This window comes from Nicotiana tabacum, chromosome 1, assembly GCF_000715075.1.
Source record: "Nicotiana tabacum cultivar K326 chromosome 1, ASM71507v2, whole genome shotgun sequence".
NCBI classification, from domain to species: Eukaryota; Viridiplantae; Streptophyta; class Magnoliopsida; order Solanales; family Solanaceae; genus Nicotiana; species Nicotiana tabacum.
This window is the reverse complement of record NC_134080.1, coordinates 63,021,525-63,043,204: the sequence shown is the minus strand read 5'-3', so window position 1 is coordinate 63,043,204 and position 21,680 is coordinate 63,021,525. Positions and strand designations below refer to the sequence as shown.

Sequence of the window (21,680 nt, the reverse complement as noted above, 5' to 3'; positions counted from 1 at the left end):
TACACTTAAAATTATTATATATGTAACCACAAGGAAATTATAAAACTTGGTAATAGTACTTAGTTACGAATATAAGATGAGATTCCTATGGATCAGCGATGCCTAGGATCGTACATACAATATTAACAGCATCTTAAGATATATACAATGATTCCTCTCTTTCTCTCTCCCCAAGAGAAAATACTTAATTAAATAATTAATCCCCTAATTTCATTTATTCGAAGTACTAAGATCACTTTAATTTTTCAATGTTTGATTTTTACCTTCTTTTTTTTTTAATTTAAATTTTTGTGGGAGTTGAGAAATTCGAAACTTGGTACCTAGCTAGGCTACAAGTATCGAAAAGTTACCTCCAATTCTATCAAAATTAGATTGTAGTAACTTATCTTTGAAGGAATATAAGTGAAGATACCATAAAGCCAATCTTCATATTCCTTGAAGTATTAATTTTTTTTTAATTAATGACTAATTATTGGAAAACAAAGAGTAACAATTCATATTTCAATTTTAACAACCGAATTGCAATGTTAGAGTTCAAAATCAATGACGTTACAGGTATTCCATTTTTCCTAGTTACTCCTTCCGGTTAACTTTTATTGATTTTTTGGTTGTTTTCGACACATATTAAGGAATTCACCTTTTAGCATTAATTAATAATAAAATTGATAATATTAACCTTAATTTGCTCATTAGAAATACAATAAATACTCTTAGGTTTTTACCCTAAGGATAACTTTAAAAAAAAAGTTAATTCTTTCTTAATATATGAAAAATAACAAATATTGCGGATCACGAAAAAACGCCAAAAAATCAATTAAATTAGATTGGAGGGATAACTTGTTAAAAAGCAGTGTAAATTAAAGAATCTCACATGGGTGTGCATGAAAGTAGGCACGTCCGTCTAAATTTTGGATTGTTCTTTTTCTACTTATTTTACTTGATCTCCTGTCTCTTGGGTTGAACTAGGGGATGGTTGAGTAGATTGAATTCTGTGCAGGAAAGATATGTTAAACGGATTTTCAGTGAATAAAGCAATGAAGCAGATAACGATGTCAAAAAGAAAGACGAACCTCCAATTTATACTCCTGTATGGGTTAAAACTTAAAAATAACAAATCATGAACTTCCGTTTCATGTTGTTGGTTAATGTGCTTTTTCTCTAACATTCTCTGTAATAAACTGCTGCTTATTTATTCATCACACCTTGGTTTTCTAATACCAGTATATACTATAGTACCATCTTCTTTGCTGAAATTCATGTTATCACCATCCCAATAAAAAGAAAAAGGTTTCTTGTTAAAGTAGTGAAGTTTACAACTTTCATGGCACCCATCAAAAAAAATCAAGCCCACACGTGAGGGCGGCGTGTTAAAGAAATAAGTAAAAATCGTACCTATAAATTGAAGAGAACAAAAATGGTAGAGAACTTTATGCAATGAACCAAACTCTTCTATCGTATTGCATTTAAATTAGGACAAAATCAGAGGTGGTCCGACGAATTTTGTGGCCTAAAACCAAACTTTACGAGGGGCCTTAACTTTTAAATTTTTTTAGTTATTTATTTGAAGTCTATTTTTTTAGTTTTCCTTAGATACAACGTTATTAATAATTTTCTTGTAATCAATAACTCCTAATAAGTATTTTTCAATTGACAATATAGCTAATCCATTTAACCTTTCTTGTGACATTGTTGTTCTTAGGTAAGATTTTATCATTTTTAATTTTGAAAACTTTTTTCTGCTGAAGCAACGATAACATGAGTTATGAATATTATTCCATAAGCAATTTAGGCATTTGGAAAAGAATTATATCTTTTTATTTGATTAGGTGTATCAATTAAACTGTTATATTCTAATTGTATTATTTTTCTTAATACTTTTAATTCGGAAAATAAATTTGAACCATCAATATTGAATTGATTATTATGCTTTAAGGAACATTCAAGATTAAGATAATATTTTTCAAATTTTCAACATCTAGTGATCTTAGTTTTTACTGCCAAATAAAAAACTAAAAATATTTTCATATGCTTCGAATTGTTCAAATTTATTTTGAAGTGAAAAAATAGTCTTGTCTATTATGTATAAAAGTAATCAACTCTAAAAGACTCTTCGAAAGATTTTGAGATTTCATTATCAACATTCACATCAAATTGTTACTTCCTATATACACATGTTTCTTACGAAATTTGAGTTCGATATTTATTTCAAGTGCAATTTCCTTGGTATAATCATAACAGTTGCAAATCCTTCTCCTCTATGTTTGTTAAAGAAAGAAATCAATTTTTTTACTTTACAGAACTCTTTTTTAAACCTATACATAGTTTATTAGGTGTAACCGAAAATAGGACCCCCATAAATATGGGGCCTAAAGCGGTTGCTTTACTTGCTTTATGGAAGGGCCGCCCTTGGACAAAATGCAATTCGTTACTAAATCAATTATTATTTGTAACCTCTTCAGAGTTGTCAAAAGAGATGAGGTAATAACTGCTCAGGGGCGGCTCAATGAAATCGGAGGCCTAAAGCCAAAACTTAGGAAGATGTGAGGAAATAACATTAGTAATATGACAACGATTGGACAAATAAACATGATTAATTTAGATAACCAAGAAAATATTGTACGGTCTTAATAATTTTTCTTTTAAGGTTTTAAGTTTTCTTTTGAGTATTCCACAATACAACATTGTCTAATATTTTAAAATTTAAGTTAATTATTCAAATATTCACATCAAGTAATAAAATATTTGATAACTAGAACCAATGTAGTGTATTGAAACAAAATGTTAATATTTTGTTAATTTAAAAAAATCTTACTAATATAAATAATTAAACTAATGGAAAAAATTTAGGGTTTTTTGACTTTTATGGGCCTAAAGCAAAAGCTTTAGTGACTTTACCCTAGAGCCACCCATGCTGCCTGAACTTCCCAAAGGGTTAGCGACAAAGGAAATTTTCATATACAACAACATTATAGTGAGAAACCAGATTTCTATTTGAGTTAAATAGAGAAGGAAAATAGAAAAAATTAAAACCTATCCATTACATTACCAATCTGTAAATCATGCAAACTACAATTTGAAGTTTTCTTGCACTTAACAAACCATGCATTACTTTAGAAGTGATTCCCATGCAAGTCAAAGATTACTCCCATGCTTCTTTTTTTTATTTTTCCCCTTCATTTTCCTACTTGACTAAAAGAAAACAAAGCCACGGAAAATTTATTCGGGATATTATTAAAGGAAATCAAAGCCAAAAAAAGAAAAAAGAAAGAAGAGATAAATTAACACTTTGAATTACAAAGAAAAATTGGTTCGAAAAATTGCCAAATTCTTGGCAAAAGGAACATAAACTTAGGACATTAGACCCTACCTCTTCTACTTGTACTGCATGCCCATTCTTTTCTCTTTTAGTCTCTTATCTATCACTTTTAACTTTTTTTCATTTCTATGACAAAGCTACAAAATTCGATAAGTTAGGAATCTAGTCCTAGTAAATTAATCTAGCAAAAATATAAGGAAATTATCCAAGAACAGAAAAACTCAATATCCGAAAGCAAACTCCTAAACCGCCATTAATCACTAAATTAGATGCCTAAAATCTGGCCCAATATGTTGATGAATCAAGTAATCATCAGCACTGGATACATCAAACATCATGTTCTGAGGAAGGAATTGTTGTTGTTGTTGGTGAGTCCGAACAATTTCCTTTTGCCTCCGAATCTCGAGAACTTTTCGATGAGAATTCGAGTGCTTAGTAAGCACAAAAGTTGGACTAGCAGCAGGTCGATATTCAGGGACAAGACGTCCAGACTTGTACCTTACACCACACGCATTGCAAAGTGTTTTTGGACCCATTGGTCCAGTTCTCCATTGTGGTGTCTTATCAGTAGCACAATGAAGACACTTCCTTCCTTCACTATTGCTAGCCATATTGTTATTTGGAACATGTTGAGTATTCTCTTTCTTAATTTTCGGAGTAGACGACTTCACTGTCTTCTTTCCGGAGCTCGATATGATCCCTGACTCTGATGAAGATGACATGTCTTGCATTGATGTTGTGTTCATTGGTGAGTTTGGCGTATTGTTGGGAGAATTAGGTGACACGACTAGCAAGCGAGACGCCCAGTTGCCTGGAGCCATGCGCGAGCGTTTGCTACGTGCTTTGGCTGGGACAGACATGTCGGGATTGAAAATTGGGTTAGTTGCTGCTGATGCTCGGTTATTATTAGGATCAGGAATGAATTGGTGAGTCTCGTTATCATTTCGGCATTTCATTCCTTGAATGAACTGTATTTTCTGCATCTCGTTACTTGAAAATGATTCTTCCACAAAATTCGAAAGCCATTCCAACTCAGCCAAATCGTCATACTGTAAAAACAATACGACAACAACAACTTAATCAGTAACAAATATGTGACATTATGGTTCGAATTATGGTCTTTTTGACACTAGCGGTCTGGTTTAGGGTACAATCAGTAAAAATGAATTGAAAATAATAGAAATCTTTCAATAGTTATTGTTCACGTTAAAATTAATTGCTGACGTGAATTAATTTTGAAAGAAATAAATAAAAAATGCAGCATGGTCATCCCGACAAGTTAGAAAACCTGAATTTTCATTATCTTTGTATTCACGGTATTGTTTCCCTTTTCTTATTTTCACAGCAACCACACAGGAAAAGTAAATGTTGCTCTTTTCTAGAAGAAAACAAAAGCCATTAAATAAAATTCCTCACACAAGCGTTAAAGTTACATATTCAGTGACTGCTTTTTCTCCCAGCTTTTATTTACATGGAAAAAAGAAATTAAAACTAAAAACAAAAGCTTGTAACAAAATATTTATTTTATGTGCGTGCATGAAAATTATGATTACCGGGACAGAGAATTCACTGGAGAACTGTCCGTCGGGGAAATTCCGGCAGCCAATAATATTATCAACAGGTAATTGTGGGTCGTGATTGCTTCCGGACAATGAAGAATTGCATGAATTATCGACAACAGAAGAATCAGCGGAATTTCCGGTGACTGTAGCGTCCAACGTGCCATCAGTGACCATTCCGTCGTCGTTAGGCAAGTCCAAGAGGTCTTCAACGACGAAATGGTCACCATTTTTGGCGTCGGAAAGGCGCTTTTCAGGTGTGAATTGGGACTTGTAGTAACTTGCCTGGAAGAATTCAGGTGTTTCCATTGGCTAGAAATTATGCAAATTTGGAGCTTAAAGAAGAATGTGTGAAAAGAGTGTGTTTTTTTTGGTGTGAGGGAAAAATAGAGAAAAAGAGAGAGTTGTGAGGAGTGAAGTGTTGGAGGAGAGAGAGAGGTGGAAGTAGAAGAGAAAGGAGAGGGGGTTTATTTGCGTTTGAAGGGGACAAGCAAACGGCTGAAAATTTGGATGTTGATCAGGAAAAATTATGGCTTTAAAAAAAGCTAGATATTGAGTTATTTCTTTAAAATAAAATAACAATTATTAAAGTGTCTTTACACTAAATTGGAAAAAAGAGGTAAATTTTGGTAGTAAATTTACTTGATTGTCCTTTAGTGATATTAATTTTTGTGATTTACCAAGTAATTGAGGCTACAGAAGAAAAAAAAAAGTATTTTTTTAGGACATGGAGTGTTATGATCACGATTTTTCCAACGGTGGACCACACGTGGGGTGTAAGGTGAATATGAATATTGAATATGGGACTAGGGTAATGGTCTTTACTTAATAACTAGGTCATCAGCTCTTTCCCACCTTCACTACCAACCCTTTCTCGTGTAAGAAAGCCAATATTGAATGTGAGATATATATCTTTCATTTACACTTTATGGCATTTAATCACATTTAAGTGATATGTACTTTCATTTTGAATTGTTAATTCTTTAGGCTAATTGATTTTGTTAAATATATGCTGCGGATAAATATTTATCAATTCGATTAGAAGTGTTGCATATGATAGTTGATGTACGTAAGTTGATTCGAACATCACTGTTATAAAAAGAAAAGTGTCACGTGGAGCCAATTTTGTGTGATCACCAACATAAAAATTAGTTCTAATATGATCGAGCTGTGCTTGGTTGAATGGCATCAAAATAGGTTTTGATTATGTTATAAACAGAACGTAATATGAATGTTGTACGAAGGATTATTATTATAACTAAGTCCCCGTTCACAGATTATACTTTATTTCTTATGAAATAGTTTTTGATATAAGATGTTATTTGGTTAAAGCTGATACTTCGAATAAGAACGTACTCATGAATAGATTAGTGTACTTTATACACCATATATGTTGTACATTGTGCTTTCCCAAGTAGTACTCGTCATGCATAATATAGGTTAATTTATCTATCATAATTACTCGGTTTCAGGTCATTTACCTAGTGTCATCCTTTTTGGGTAGAGATTTGAAGAAAAAACGATTGATATTGTGTATTTTATATGAATAAAGACAAAATTATATATTAAAATTGAGGGCAAAATGGGGAATACAATGTTAACATATAGATATAAGTAAATAGTAAAAAACAATGGAAAATAAGAAAGCATTGACAATACATGTCTGATGTCTCTACTAAAATCATCACCTGAAATGTTCAAATTAATGAGTAATATTGCATTACTGTTAATATTAATGGAGAGTTTCTCCGAGGTTTACTCGATAACCATGACGTGTTTTTTAGAGTATCTCAATGGTCAAAATATTACAATTCGAATTATAATAACTTGTATTTAAATCCTACTAACCTTCTTGATCACTACTACTAAATTTGAATCTATTTCCCTATTAAAAATGTAAAGTGGAAGAGAAAAAACACCATGAGCCCACATATACCACGTCTAAAGCTGATCATGAGGGCAATTATTTGCGCAATTTGTACAACAATAATAACTGCACGTACCAACACCTGCAAAATCAAGTACAGTTTTCTTCTAAAGCAATGTCAATAACAACTTTGAGGAAAAAAAGAAAGAAAGTCAAATACAATTACGACAGGGTATTTTAGGAAATAACTAATGAAAACTTGTCAAAATAGTTGTAAAAACTGAGAGAAAAGGTAATTAGTAAATTAATTAAAGAGACAAATGAGTGTTAAATTCAACTCCGAAGGAACCGATCTAGCAGGTTTGTCGCTGCGACTCGTGCCGCTATCGTCCAACTTTTACAGCCCGATTCCTCCGCATTTAATTTTTAATTTTTGTCATAGGGATTCGCGTAAAAATATTTAGTTTTCTTCTCTTAACAGTTTATTCTAAAATATCTCTGAAAAATCCTTTATTTTATTTCATTATTTTATCTCTACCCCTTTAAATTACTTTTTTCATTTTGGTTCTTCCCCTAATTAAATTTTATCATCTTGTTCAGACCCTTTCACTAAACAGCACGATGATTACAGCTAGGCTTGATAAAAACCAACGGTCTAGATCTTTCCAACGTGAAAACGTTCAGTTTATTTCTTACTTTTTACCCGACGGAAGGGATGCCACGTCGGATTACGGTGGGGCAGCTAGAAAATGAGCTTCTTCAAACACGTGTCACCCAAGTATTCATTGGTGGGAGAAACCAAAGGAAAGTGCTGATCCCGAGATGTATGTAAGAGAGCGGATAAGGTAAGGGTTATTTATGGCATCATCACCTCAACTTGGAAGCATAACTAACTTATCACTTTTTAGCTCACTACCATAATTGAGGGGTGCAGTGGAAGATGGTACCCTAGTAAATACTCTTCTATTTTTAATTAAAAATTTAGAGTTTGAGTTACTGCAAATAAAAATGTTTTTGATAAGGCAGTGCTTACCTTTAAAGTGTGACTCTTGATGCAAATCCGGATTGATTATCTTGTCTATAGAAATGATTTTACTCTTCTGTTTTAGTATGCTACGGATAAATAGTTAAATCATAATTTTTCTTACTCACCACCAAACAGGGGCAGAGGTAGATTGCGGGATACGGTTCAGTCGAATCCAATAATTTTTGTTCAAACTACGTATTTGTCTTAAGAAATTTATTGAATATATACAACTTATTAATTTAGAACTCAGTAACTTAAAAAGATTATAATTTCGAACCTATAACGTCCAAATCCTGGCTCCGCCTCTGCCATCAAATAAAATGGAAAAGACTGGAATATAATAAAAGACATACTACCTTTTCAATTAACTATTTTTTCTTATTCTGTATTCCCTCCGGTCCACAATAAGCGATCAATTTACTTTTTTAATTTTGGTCCAAAATAAGTGTCCATTAATATAATCAAGAACGAATTCAATTTGTTTTTACAAAATTACCCTTATGTACATATCCCTAAAAAATATTTTTATTCCTCACATTAAATATTTAATTAAGGGTAATTTAGTCATACTAGGTATTTTTGTATAGAATTTAGTATTTTTTTAATGGTCGTGCCCAAAGCAAATTGATCACTTATTATGGACGGGAGGGAGTAATAGTATTACTCAACACCAAATTAATTAACCTTACCATCATTCACTCAGCTCCAAATGATTTAGTTCATTGTTCTGAACTTGTTTTTTTTGTTTGGTCACCGAAAGAGGGAGTATTTACTTCTGTCATTATTGCATGATCAACCCAACGAATGAAAGGAATTAATGGGAATAACGAACCTACTGATAAGACCAAACTTATTGTTGTATGTGAAAGTAGACAAAACAAAAGAAAGAAAAATCAAAAAGAGATGAAAATATGATGTAAGCGCTTACATCGACATTCTTGTGTTGTAAGCGCTTACCTCAGCATTCTTATGATGTAAGCGCTTACATCGGCATTCTTATGATGTAAGCGCTTACCTCGACATGACATTCAAATGCTTATAAATAGGGGTCTACATTTTCATTTTAGAACATCCCAAAACTTCTTCTTTCTCTCTTCAATTAATAAAGAGCTATTCTTTGTGTGGCCGTGGAGTAGGCAAAAATTGCCGAACCACGTAAATCTTGTCTTGTCTTGTCTTGTGCAATTTATTGTCTCTCCTAAATATCCTTTTCCTTCTATTATCTTGACACGTTTTCCCTACAACTGGTATCAGAGTACAGACAGTGTAATTCTGGTAGAAAAGTACAGTATTGGTGCAGGTACTATTCACAAGAATAGTGCGACACTATTGATCATCGTTACTATTCACAAGCACTATTCACATAAATTGTTTTTGTGAAAAATGGCATCGGAAGAAGGGAAGGTTAAGATTGACAAGTTCAATGGCAAAGATTTTGGATTCTGGAAAATGCAAATAGAGGACTATTTGTACCAGAAAAATTACACTTACCTCTGACCGAGGTGAAACCGGAGACTATGTCCAAAGTGGATTGGGATCTATTAGATAGCCAAGCTCTTGGTGTGATTCGTTTGACGCTAACACGAAATGTGGCGTTTAACATCATTAACGAGAAGACCACTGCAAGCCTGATGAAGGCGTTATCAAATATGTATGAGAAGTCATCTGCTTCAAATAAAGTCTATTTGATGCGTCGATTGTTCAACTTAAAAATGACAGAAGGTGAATCAGTCACGGAACATATCAATGAGTTTAATACAATATTAACTCAGTTGAGTTCTGTTAATATAACAATTGATGACGAAATCAGGGCGTTGATTCTACTATCATCTCTACCGGAGAGTTGGTCTGCAACAGTAACTGCAGTTAGCAGTTCATCAGGAAGTACCAAACTCAAATTGAATGATATTAGAGACTTGGTTCTAAGCAAAGATATTCGCCGAAGAGAATCAAGTGATTCCCCAGGATCTGCTTTTAGTACCGAAAGCAGAGGGAGAATCAACCAAAGAGGACAGATTTATGGTCGTGGCAGATCAAAGTCAAGGAGAAGAGGACAATCCAAAAATCGCAAGGACATTACTTGTTGGAATTGCGATAAAAAGGGTCACTACAGTAGTCAATGTAGAGAACCAAAGAAGAAGAAGGAAGAAAATTCAGCAAATGTAACTGCTGAACAAGTCGGTGATGCACTAATTTGTTGTGCAGATAGTCCAGTCGAATCTTGGATTCTGGACTCAGGTGCATCCTTTCACTCTACATCATGCAAAGAATTATTGCATAATTATATTGCTGGAAAATTTGGGAAAGTTTATCTAGCAGACGGCGAACCTCTCGACATTGCCGGAAAAGGTGAAGTTCATATAAAGACTTCACAAGGCACGTTATGGAAATTGCAAAATGTACGACATGTTCTTGGCCTCAAGAAAAATCTGATATCTATGGGTCAGATTGACGATGAAGGATATACAATAACATTCGGCAACAGATCGTGGAAGATAACCAAAGGGAATTTGGTTGTGGCACGGGGCTTCAAAAGGGGAACACTGTATGCAACTGCAATAGAAAGAGATACTATAGCAACAGTTGATCATGGTCGTGATACAATATTGTGGCACCGGAGGCTCGGGCATATGAGTGAAAAGGGAATGAAGCTTTTGGCATCCAAAAAGAAGTTGTCAAACCTAAAACATGTTGAATTAGGTTTGTGCGAAGATTGCATTTACGGGAAACAAAAGAGAGTTAGTTTCTCAAAGGTGGGAAGGACGCCAAAGAAAGAGAAGCTGGAACTAGTGCATACAGATGTGTGGGGACCAGCTCCTGTAACCTCTCTAGGAGGCTCACGCTATTATGTCACCTTCATTGATGATTCCACAAGAAAGGTATGGGTTTATTTTCTGAAAAATAAATCTGATGTATTTGTTACCTTTAAAAGATGGAAAGCTGAAGTTGAAAATCAGACAAGTCTAAAGTTAAAATGTCTGAAGTCTGACAATGGAGGAGAGTATGATAGCCAAGAGTTCAAAGCATTTTGCTCGGAGAATGGGATCAGAATGATCAAGACAGTTCCTGGAACACCGGAACAAAATGGTGTTGCTGAGAGGATGAACAGAACCCTGAATGAACGAGCCAGAAGTATGAGAATACATTCTGGATTGCCGAAGTATTTTTGGGCTGAGGCTGTTAACACGGCAGCTTACCTCATAAACAGGGGACCCTTTGTACCGCTGAATTTTGAAATTCCTGAGGAGGTATGGACAGGAAAGGAGGTAACTCTCTCACATCTGAAATTTTTTGGTTGTGTTGCTTATGTGCATGTAAACTCTAATGATAGAGATACGTTTGATCCTAAAGCAAAGAAATGTTTCTTTATTGGCTATGGTGATGATAATTTTGGTTATCGGTTTTGGGATGATCAGAATAGAAAGATCCTAAGACACAGGAATGTCACATTTAATGAAAATGTGATGTACAAGGACAAGCTTGAAGTAGAACTAACCAACACCAGCAAACAGACAATGTCTGAAACAGTTGAGTTAGAAGAAATCTCAGAAAATGAAGTGGCTAGAGGGATTACAACTGATTCTGAAATTGAAGATGAAGAACCAGAAGCCGAATTTGAAGAAGAACTAGAAGCCGAACTTGAAGCGGAACCAGAGATAGAATCAAATCCAGAACCAAATCTGGAATCAGGACCTGAATCAAATTCGGATTCTGTTACTCATGAACCTACATTGAGGAGACCTAAAAGAGTCATGAATGCTCCAGATAGGTTAACTCTCTCTCTTCACTATTTACTTCTTAGTGATGCTGGAGAACCAGAGCATTTTGTTGAAGCAATGCAGGTGATAGACTATGATAAGTGGAAGCTAGCCATGAAAGAAGAGATAAATTCTCTTCAAAAGAATAAAACATGGATACTTACGGAGTTACCAAAAAGAAAGAAGGCATTGCAGAACAAGTGGGTGTACAGAGTCAAGGAAGAGCATGATGGTAAGAAGAGATACAAAACACAATTAGTAGTAAAAGGTTTTCACTAGAAGGAAGGAATTGACTACACCGAGATATTCTCTCCTGTAGTCAAATTAACTACTATCAGGTTGGTGCTAAGTATCGTAGCTGCAGAAAATTTGCATTTGGAGTAGCTAGATGTTAAAACTGCTTTCTTGCATGGTGACCTTGAAGAAGACATCTACATGAAGCAGCCTGAAGGTTTTCAAGTTTCTGGTAAAGAAAACCTTGTGTGTAAGTTGAAGAAGAGTTTGTATGGTTTGAAACAAGCTCCCCGACAATGGTACAAGAAATTTGATGGATTCATGCATAAAAATAGTTTCACGCGATGTGAGATGGACCATTGCTGTTATATCAAAAATCTTGATGAATCCTATATCATTTTATTGTTGTACGTTGATGATATGCTAATTGCAGGATCTAGCATAAATGAGATCAACTTGGTTAAGCAACAACTGGCGGAGGAGTTTGAAATGAAAGACTTAGGACCAGCTAAGCAAATGCTTGGGATGAGGATTAGCAGAAACAGGTCGGAAGGAACCTTAAAGTTGTCTCAAGAAAAGTACATACAGAAGGTACTAATCAGGTTCAGTCTTCATGATGCAAAGACCAGAAACACTCCACTTGGAAGCCATCTAAATCTGTCAAAGGACCAATCACCTAAGACAGATGAAGAAAGGAAGTACATGTCCAAAGTTTTGTATGCTTCAGCGGTAGGAAGTTTGATGTATGCTATGGTTTGCACTAGACTTGACATAGCCCATGCAGTTGGAGTTGTCAGTAGATACATGTCAGATCCAGGAAAGGAGCATTGGGAAGGTGTAAAATGGATATTGCAATATCTCAAAGGCACTTCAGGTATGGCACTTTGTTTTAAAAAGAGCAATATTATCTTACAAGGTTTTGCTGATGCAAATTTAGGTGGCGATCTGGATAGTCGAAAAAGTACCACGGGCTACGTGTTCACCTTGGGTGGTACTGCTGTTAGTTGGATGTCCAGACTTCAGAAAAGTGTTGCTCTAACTACCACTGAAACAGAGTACATGGCAATCTCAGAAGCTGGAAAAGAGATGATTTGGCTCAAGAATTTTCTTAAAGAGCTAGGTAAAGAGCAGGACAATTGTGAGCTTTTCAGCGATAGCCAGAGTGCAATTCATCTTGCCAAGAATCCAGTGTTTCATGCAAGATCGAAGCATATCCAGTTGAGGTATCATCATATCCGAGAGTTGTTAAATGAAGGAACTCTTTCCCTACAGAAGATACCAGGATCAAAGAACCCGTCAGACATGTTGACCAAAGTTGTCGGTGTTGACAAACTGAGGTTGTGCACTGCCTCAGTTAGCCTTCAAGACTGATAGAGTGAAGGCGCCACCAGAGAATAGCAAATCTTTCTTTATTTTCTTTCTTGATGTAACATAAGTTTGAGGGGGAGATTGATAGGACCAAACTTATTGTTGTATGTGAAAGTAGACAAAACAAAAGAAAGAAAAATCAAAAAGAGATGAAAATATGATGTAAGCGCTTACATCGACATTCTTGTGATTGTGATGTAAGCGCTTACCTCAGCATTCTTATGATGTAAGCGCTTACATCGGCATTCTTATGATGTAAGCGCTTACCTCGACAGGGCATTCAAATGCTTATAAATAGGGGTCTACATTTTCATTTGTAGAACATCCCAAAACTTCTTCTTTCTCTCTTCAATTAATAAAGAGTTATTCTTTGTGTGGCCGTGGAGTAGGCAAAAATTGCCGAACCACGTAAATCTTGTCTTGTCTTGTCTTGTGCAATTTATTGTCTCTCCTAAATATCCTTTTCCTTCTATTATCTTGACACGCTTACTCAACACCTACATTTTTTAGTCAGCATTAAAAAAAGAAATTACAAACATGAAAATATGCTGCTACACGTATTTATGATGGTTTTCGAAGAATGGGTTTTGATATTTTTTTTTTAATTTAAGAAACGTCAGTATTTGATTTAGTTTTAAAGATATTGGTTTCAAATTAATTTGGAAGAATTTAACCCTATAGCATATAGGCTTCACAAGAGTGAAAATTAGTTAGTATTTTAACCAAAGAATAGAACCACAATGAAAAACATACTTGCCCCATTAGCATGCATATAACGGAGCAACCAGCCCCTTCAACATCTCTCATAATGTGTTTTACGCTGTTGAAAGCTAGATCCACATGAGGTGTGTAATGCATAGCTAAAAAAACGTCAGTCACTATCTGAATGACTAAACAAATACCAGCTAACTTTATTTGTAGGGGTGTTCACGGTTTGGTTTGATCGGTTTTTAATTAAAACCAAAACCAAATCAATTTAATCGATTTTTAAAATTTTAAAACCAAAACCAAATCAAAATAAATACAAACCATCGGTTTGATTGTTATTGGTTTGGTTTGGTTTGGTTCGATTTTTCGGTTCTTAGTAAGCTAATAATAAGTCGATAATAGTGAAACAACACTATACAATAATCTGAAAATAATTTGCTAAATTTATGCTTTTTGTATATTTCTTCGGGAACTGAAAGTTTATTTACCTCTTTATATGAAAAGAATGAACAAAAAAACAAACTAGATATTTGCTTTCTCAAGCTTTAGCCACTGTAGTCCTGCAATTTGAGTTTGCTTTCTTTACTCTTACGGTAGGATTTTTTTTAACTCTTCTGTTAGGCGAAAGTATGTGCGGAGGGTTAGAGAATTAAAATCTCTTAAGGAAAAGAAAATTAGTCGATTCCTATTGTTTTGGGCTTAGACAATCTTTTAAGATATAAGTAGGATAAATCAAAATTCAAAATAACAATTAAATTGCATAAAATATTAGAAAATGATATTATATTGCATATAAATAATTATTAAATTTTGTATATAATTAATCAGTTTGGTTTGGTTTATTTTTCGGGTTTTTATAATAGAACCAAAACCAAACCAAATATTATCGGTTTTTAAAATTTAAAACCAAAACCAATCCAAATCAAAAAAAATATCGGTTTACTTAATCGGTTTTGTTTGGTTTTCGGTTTGGATCGGTTTTCCGTCAAACCGTGAACAACCCTACTTATTTGCTACTCCACTAAATATTTTACAATATTACAAAAAGATTGCTAAAAAATCTTTACGGTAAAAAGAAATAGATTTGGTCCTAAATCCTGATACATACCGTATAGAAATGCTATGACTTGCGTGGTTAAACTTGGTCCTTCGTATTTTTATAGGATTTTAAGCTAATATTTCCAGGTCTTGATGTACCTTAGCTTATTAGGTTGAGAGATATATGAGCCCTTTATCTTGCTCTAATTGTATTCAAGAGCAAAAGACTTTTCGCAATTGCTGCATTTTTATCTGATTTTTCAGCCACCAATTAGTGCTGATACATAAAAAAGGACAATATTTGTGACTAAATTTTGCGCATCATATTGTTGACCTTTTATAACAAAAGTAAGCTTCCTTTCATGGTTTTACTAATTCTTGAGATCTTCATAAAATTGGTACTAACGGCTACTAACTCTGGAAAATCTGTGAACGATTATCGTCGTTAAACACCATAATGAAAAATAAAATTGTTTTAATGTTTTCAAGTTAATCGAGGATTAGTTGTTTTTTTTTTTAAAAAAATAAAAGGTAAAAAAGGTTACGGTCAAATTTCTTTTAAGTTTTGTTGGTTTCTCCTTTGGCGCTCTTGATTTCTCTCTTGCAAGAGAATTAGAATTGCGCTTTCCCGAGCTCAAGGTTACCTCATTCCGAGAAGTTATTCTTTTTGATTTATTTTTTGCAACAAAAATAACATGTTGTTTCAAGTTTTAGAAAAGCTTGAAAAAAAAAGTTTATAATAAAGACTTTCGCCAAAACTGTTTTCAGCTTAACTAATTTGAACAAACGCCATATTTTACTAGTAGTGTATTATTCCTACTTATACATCTTATACAGGCATCAGGTTCTTATCATATTCTTCTCATCTCATTCTCCGGTATCAATTTCTTCAAATTGAGAAGAATATACATTGAATGGTAAGATTCAACAATAAACCTAATATTGCTGCTTTAGAGTTTGGATTTTATTTCTTTCATTTTCAGTAAAAAGAGTAAAGAGTGACTGAAAAAGGGAAGGTACCTGGATGTTGCTTAGCTTAGAGGTCACCAAGGAATGAGTATGGCAGAGATGCATGTTTGCTATTTTCAGAATGCTTTATCTTTACATAAATAATTCAATAAATAAATAAATAATATTTAGATATTTTCTCTTTTTATCAAAAATAAATAAATATTCCACTGGAGTAGGGTCCTAACGGCACGTGACAGAGGTGGAGAGTGTGTCAGCTCGCCATGTGAGTGAGCTTTGCTGCTGGGTGCATATCAAAAGCCATAACTGACGGTGGTCAATGCCACGTGGCGTATAATTAAGGGTGGCTTTTCTTTTTCATTTTTCCGTTTTTTCCTTCTTTTCTCATTTACCTTTTCTTTTTTCTTGTGCTTCTTAGCTTAAGCATCCAGCAACGTGAGAGCACGTGGCGCGTCCTGTCACGTGACATTCTAATTTTAATCCACCCACCCATGCACCACTTAGGCTCCTCTTTACTCTCTTTGACGCATAAGTCATGTTGAAATAATAACCAGCGATATATAATATTTTATATTTAGCTAACGAATATAAATATTTGTGACCGGCTAAATGTATTGCTTGCCCTTATTTAGATGCTCCTCTTACTTTGCTACATATTATATAAAACAAAATAGTAATACGGAAATGATATGATTCATGAATATGGAATTGGATATATAATTGGTTGTTATGATTAGAAAAAAATTAAATATAAACTCACTAATTTTTAAGAGATATAACTTACTAATTGCCACTAAAACGTTCCGGAGTTATCCTTACGAAATTAAGATTATAAAAATTAACACAATACAAGAATTCAGTTAAACTGTATAATTCATGATAAACTTGGGGCTATAGGCAGTTACATGTTGCATATCTTTTCTATACAGGGAATAAGAAAGTGAGGTGGCACCTCTCTTAAGCCAAGAAACATATTTATCTTTTTCTCATTTTTTTTTTGAGTTTTTCATTATTTTTTTCATTCATCTTATATTAAAAATCATATGTTCATAAGTCGCACCACTTTATTTTCATAACCTATACTTTTAATAATCATAATCAGTGGCGAAGCTAGAAAATATTACAAGGGTGTTCAAACTTGAACAAGAAAAAAAAATTCTCAACAAGTAGGTGCATCGAAAAATTTAAATCAAACAACGTGATATCGAGCTAAATTATAAAAATACAGGTAATAGTACAAACAATTGGATAAATCCAAACTAATATAAAGAAGCGTCGAAAAGAGATTCTACTTATTACAATTGTACTCGACGACGCTTCATCTCTTGAAATGTTTTTATAATAGACTCATTAGAAACAATACTAAATACTTCTCTTTCTACATAAGGCACTATGCAACCGCCTAAAAAGTCATCATCCATTCGATTCCGCAAGTCATTTTTGATAAACTTCATTGCTGAGAAAGCTTTTTCAACAGTTGCAGTGACAACAGGCAGAAGCAACGCAAGTTTCACTAAGAGGAATACAAGAGGATAAACTAAATGCTTCTTTGTCTTAACTAATTTTTTTGAAAGTTTAGAAAGCCCATTTAGATCGGAGAACCTTTCATCAAAATCACGAACATCAATAATATAACTCGCAAGCTGATTCTCAAGAGTACTCATCGTAAATTCATCAAAGTCATCAGGATACAATTCAGCCATCTTCATTATTTTTCTGATATCAAAACTTGAAAATGAGTCAATTGGATTCAAGCGAGCAACTCCATGAAGCAAATCCGTCGTCGCTTCATCAAAACGATCATTAAGTTCTTGAAGTTGCCAATCAAGAACTTTACAAAACACATCAACACGATAATGATGAAAGACAGTATGATCAGCATGTTTTCGTCGTGATCTTCCAGAGTTAACATATAGATCATCAAAATTAGGCACCAAAATATCATGCTTGATACAAAATGTAGATACTTTATCAACAAATAAATTCCATTCATCATCCCTCCTTAAAGTTTGCAATCTTTTCTTTGCTACTTGAACTAGTACCATGGCATTTGCAATATCTTGCTCTTTTCTTTGTAAGGATACATTCAACTCATTTGTGATTCCCAAAATATCTGTCATTAAATGCAACAAGAAAGCAACCTTGTATGTTTGACAAGCTTCGAGATACCCTGATGCCTTAGCTCTATCATCTAACATACTTGCATCTTCAACAAGAGTATCAAGAACATCAACAATAGAGCCAAACATACGAATAAAGTTTCCAAATGACTTGAAGTGGGATCCCCAACGAGTATCACCGGCTCTAACAAGACCAAGTTTTTGATTCAAGCCTCTACCTGTTTTTAGTTCACCCATATCTAATGCCTCTTGGAGTTTTTCGTTTTGGGAATCTCAAAATTCATCCACACGTTTAAAAGATGCTCCCAACACATTCAAAATATTTGAAACCAATAATACAAGTTCACCTACTTGAACACACTTCTTAGAAATCGCAACAAAAGTCAATTGAAGTTGGTGTGCAAAACAATGAATAGAATGAGCCGATCTACTTTCTTGTTTAATCAACTTTTTAAGACCTTTAATATCACCTTGCATATTGCTTGCCCCATCATAACATTGTCCACGTATAGAAGATAAACTTAAAGAATGATGAACAAGTACATCGACAATTGCTTTCTTTAGAGATAAAGCACTAGTATCTCGAACATGAACAATGCCAATAAATCTCTCCATCACACTTCCTTTTTTATCGATATACCGTAAAATAATAGACATTTTCTCTTTGCGTGACACGTCTAAAGACTCATCAACTAATAAAGCAAAGTAGTCACCATTTAGATCCTCTATTATAGCCTTAATAGTTTCTATCTTACATGCGGTCACAATTTCTTTTTGAATATCTGAAGAAGTCATCTTATTATTTTTTGGAGCACGTTTCAACACAAAGGGTTTAATCTTATCACATTTATCAGCATACCATGAAAGAATTTCAATAAAATTACCCTTGTTCAATGACGTTTCACTTTTTGATCATGACCGCGAAATGCAAATCCTTGATTCAAGAGAATCCTTACCACATTAACTGAAGCATTTAAGCGAACCCAATACTCACTCTTAGTTTGATCAGAATGTTTCTCAAATGCAGCAGCAATAGATTGTTTTTGCCGCATTAGATCGTCACAATTTCTATTTGCTTTATTGTGAATACTATTTGGCAAACCAACATGCTTCTTAAAACATTCTTTTCTATTCCAATTCCTAAACCCTTTACTCGAAAAAACATCACCACCACCTTAATGAATACTTTCTCCCTTAAATAAATAACAAGGTAAATAATATGCAGCATCGGTACTAACACTATACTCCAACCAATTAAATTCATCAAACCATATAGGATTAAAACGACACTTAAATCCAGAAAAGTCAGATTGAGGGAAGTCATGATACCGAGGTTGGCAAGGACCACCTTGAATGTATGCCCTCCTTATTTCATCGCAATGGTTTGGATGATACTCCAATATTGGAGTTCTTTCAGCTGGATCGGACTGTGGAACAATTGTATCAATTACTTCTCTGTTAGATTGATTTTGAGAAGCCGAAGTTATTTTTGGTACTTTGTTGTAAAATTTCAACAAGTTCATTGCAACTTCAATTCCTGAATGTATAAAGTAGTTAAAACATATTACTCCTCAATAATTAAATAAACAAAAGGAACATCAACAGTTTGTGTTTGAACTTACAAGTTACAACAAGCAATATACATAAATGCTAACTAATTACTCACGGTGTACTGTCCCAAAATGGCAAAAATATTTATCATATAAAAAATCAGAGAAATTTAACACAACTGAAACTTTGAAGCAAAAAAGAAAAAGAAAGACGAGAGATTCGAAGTTCGAACCAGTTCAATGGTGGAATGGAGTATTCGGATTTCGGACAGTCGGAGACTCGGAGTAACACCGGCGAAGACGGAGAGCAGCAAGAACTTTCAAAAGTAAAAGTTCGTTGGCAGAGAAATCGAAGAAGATGGAGATTTTGGTCTACCTAGGTTTCGGGGAAGATGGAGATGGAGATTTTGGTCTACCTAGATTTTGGCAGAGTAATCTAAGAAGATGAAAATCGGTGATGATGGAGAGCAGCAAGAACTTTGATGGATTGATTTTGACTTTTAGGGATTAGATTTGTTTATTCCTAATTTTTGTTTTATACAGATTTGTTTATTCATGATTTTATATTATAAAGTAATTCAAACAAAGAAAATGACGTCGTTTAGTCTGCTTATCTAGTTGTCTTTAAAAAGAATTATACTGCAACAAAAATTTGTGGAGCGAGGTGTTCGAACTTACGCCTCTAAGGCATTTTGACCGCCCTTTACCACTGGGCTATGCCTCTTCATTGTTACAAGGGTGTTCAATATGTATTACATATATATAAATTCTAATATTTTACTATATACCCGGTATTATTTTTCGACAAAGGGTGGTCAGTTGACCACCCTTGCTACACTGTACCTTCGCCCCTGATCATAATAACTCTCATGCCTTTATATCCATAACCCCTCAAATGTTTAATTTATAAGTTTATGACAATTTATTGTAGTATTCCTCCATATGTACCTATATTATAAGGACCTCTATACAAGAACAAATATCATGTTTTGAACAAAGATATTGACGATCATCCGTGCTTCTTCTTTTGAATGATAATAATGTGATTTTTCCGTTACTAAATTTTTTTGGACGAATCAAACTTATTTTGACACCTCACTCATGCCTATAGAAGTATTCTACTTAACATTGCTGATTATCACGGCTTGACTGGTGATATAGTTGAAAACTTGAAAGACATTTTTTGAATTATGAATCATCCAAAGGTAACAGTTTACTCCATTCTATATAATAGGCCGAGTATTAGATATGTTTAACATTTATTTGAGGAACCCTTATATGTTTTATGCAGATCATAAAGAATGATATTGGATAGTTTGAAGAAAATTATAGAAGATTCGAGTAAAAGAGAAAAGATTTGATTGATTTATACAAGAAGTTTAAGAGTGAAATAAAGAGGTAGGAGCACAAGGACGCTTCAAATTATCTCTTTCGCCTAATTGACATTCTTTCTATGTACTCTTTTGCTCCATAATTTACTTTAAGCCCAAGTTAGATTCACACAACCACAAAGTTATTCTAAATGAGGTTATAGTTGCAAGTAGAGTTTAGCTGACGCTTCTTATTCAAATTCTTTGTTTTTAACGTTGCCAATCATATATTAATATTTTATGGAGATCCAACTTATGCAGATACATTATCAGATTTTAGGACAACTTAAAAAAATACAGTTCCTCTATGATGTCATTACAACTACAAGTGGGGGGATATATGTGTATATTTAACTAATTATATGACTATCGACATACATTAGATATCTGTTTATTGCATCAAAATTTTATAATTATTTTATTTTAGTAATAGTATTTGCTGGGTCTCGGACAAAGTCCTTCCATCTCATCAATTTTGATCCTTCTTCACCAAAAATTGATTTACTTTTTATAATTTAATTTTGTAGTATATAATTTTGAAATAAGTGCACTGAAATTTTATATCGGCCAAGATTGTTTTACTATTTGTGCTTAGTCTTCTCATAGAAATATTAAATGGACAGGATTATTTTGATTCCCAACATAAAAATTTGTAACTTACACAACTTTTAGTCGAAACTAATTAAAGAAACATAAGAGAGAGAGAAAGAGAGAGACAACGTTCCATGTAACGTCCATATAGATATATTTGGTTCAAGGGTTTGCTCAAAGGGATATATTAAAAGATCAAGAAGTA

General features: G+C 33.7%; 3 protein-coding genes across 3 annotated transcripts; all 3 read right to left on the bottom strand.

Moving 5' to 3' along the window:
* Positions 1-3,283: 3,283 nt before the first annotated feature.
* Positions 3,284-5,329, bottom strand: LOC107831029 (GATA transcription factor 9-like). The gene is made up of 2 exons (XM_016658740.2): positions 4,870-5,329; positions 3,284-4,365 (listed from the first exon to the last, which is right to left on the bottom strand). Exons 1-2 carry the CDS (start codon positions 5,182-5,184, stop codon positions 3,577-3,579), a joined length of 1,104 nt encoding a protein of 367 aa, XP_016514226.1. The 5' UTR covers positions 5,185-5,329; the 3' UTR covers positions 3,284-3,576.
* Positions 5,330-17,027: 11,698 nt separating this feature from the next.
* LOC107785792 (uncharacterized) lies at positions 17,028-20,024 on the bottom strand. The gene is made up of 2 exons (XM_016607196.2): positions 19,748-20,024; positions 17,028-19,501 (listed from the first exon to the last, which is right to left on the bottom strand). Exon 2 carries the CDS (start codon positions 18,199-18,201, stop codon positions 17,140-17,142), a length of 1,062 nt encoding a protein of 353 aa, XP_016462682.1. The 5' UTR covers positions 18,202-19,501; positions 19,748-20,024; the 3' UTR covers positions 17,028-17,139.
* On the bottom strand, positions 18,238-19,016 carry LOC107785705 (uncharacterized). The gene is made up of 2 exons (XM_016607104.2): positions 18,921-19,016; positions 18,238-18,801 (listed from the first exon to the last, which is right to left on the bottom strand). Exons 1-2 carry the CDS (start codon positions 19,014-19,016, stop codon positions 18,238-18,240), a joined length of 660 nt encoding a protein of 219 aa, XP_016462590.2.
* Positions 20,025-21,680: the final 1,656 nt, after the last annotated feature.

Bases quoted from the DNA above. Each gene is read 5' to 3' on its own strand.
- LOC107831029 (XM_016658740.2), bottom strand. From the start codon at position 5,184: ATGGAAACACCTGAATTCTTCCAGGCAAGTTACTACAAGTCCCAATTC. The intron at 4,366-4,869 runs GTAATCATAATT...TTGTTTTTACAG, and splicing joins CCAGTGAATTCTCTGTCCCG to TATGACGATTTGGCTGAGTT.
- LOC107785705 (XM_016607104.2), bottom strand. From the start codon at position 19,016: ATGCGGCAAAAACAATCTATTGCTGCTGCATTTGAGAAACATTCTGAT. The intron at 18,802-18,920 runs GTAAGGATTCTC...AAATGTGATAAG, and splicing joins TAAATGCTTCAGTTAATGTG to ATTAAACCCTTTGTGTTGAA.
- LOC107785792 (XM_016607196.2), bottom strand. From the start codon at position 18,201: ATGGGTGAACTAAAAACAGGTAGAGGCTTGAATCAAAAACTTGGTCTT.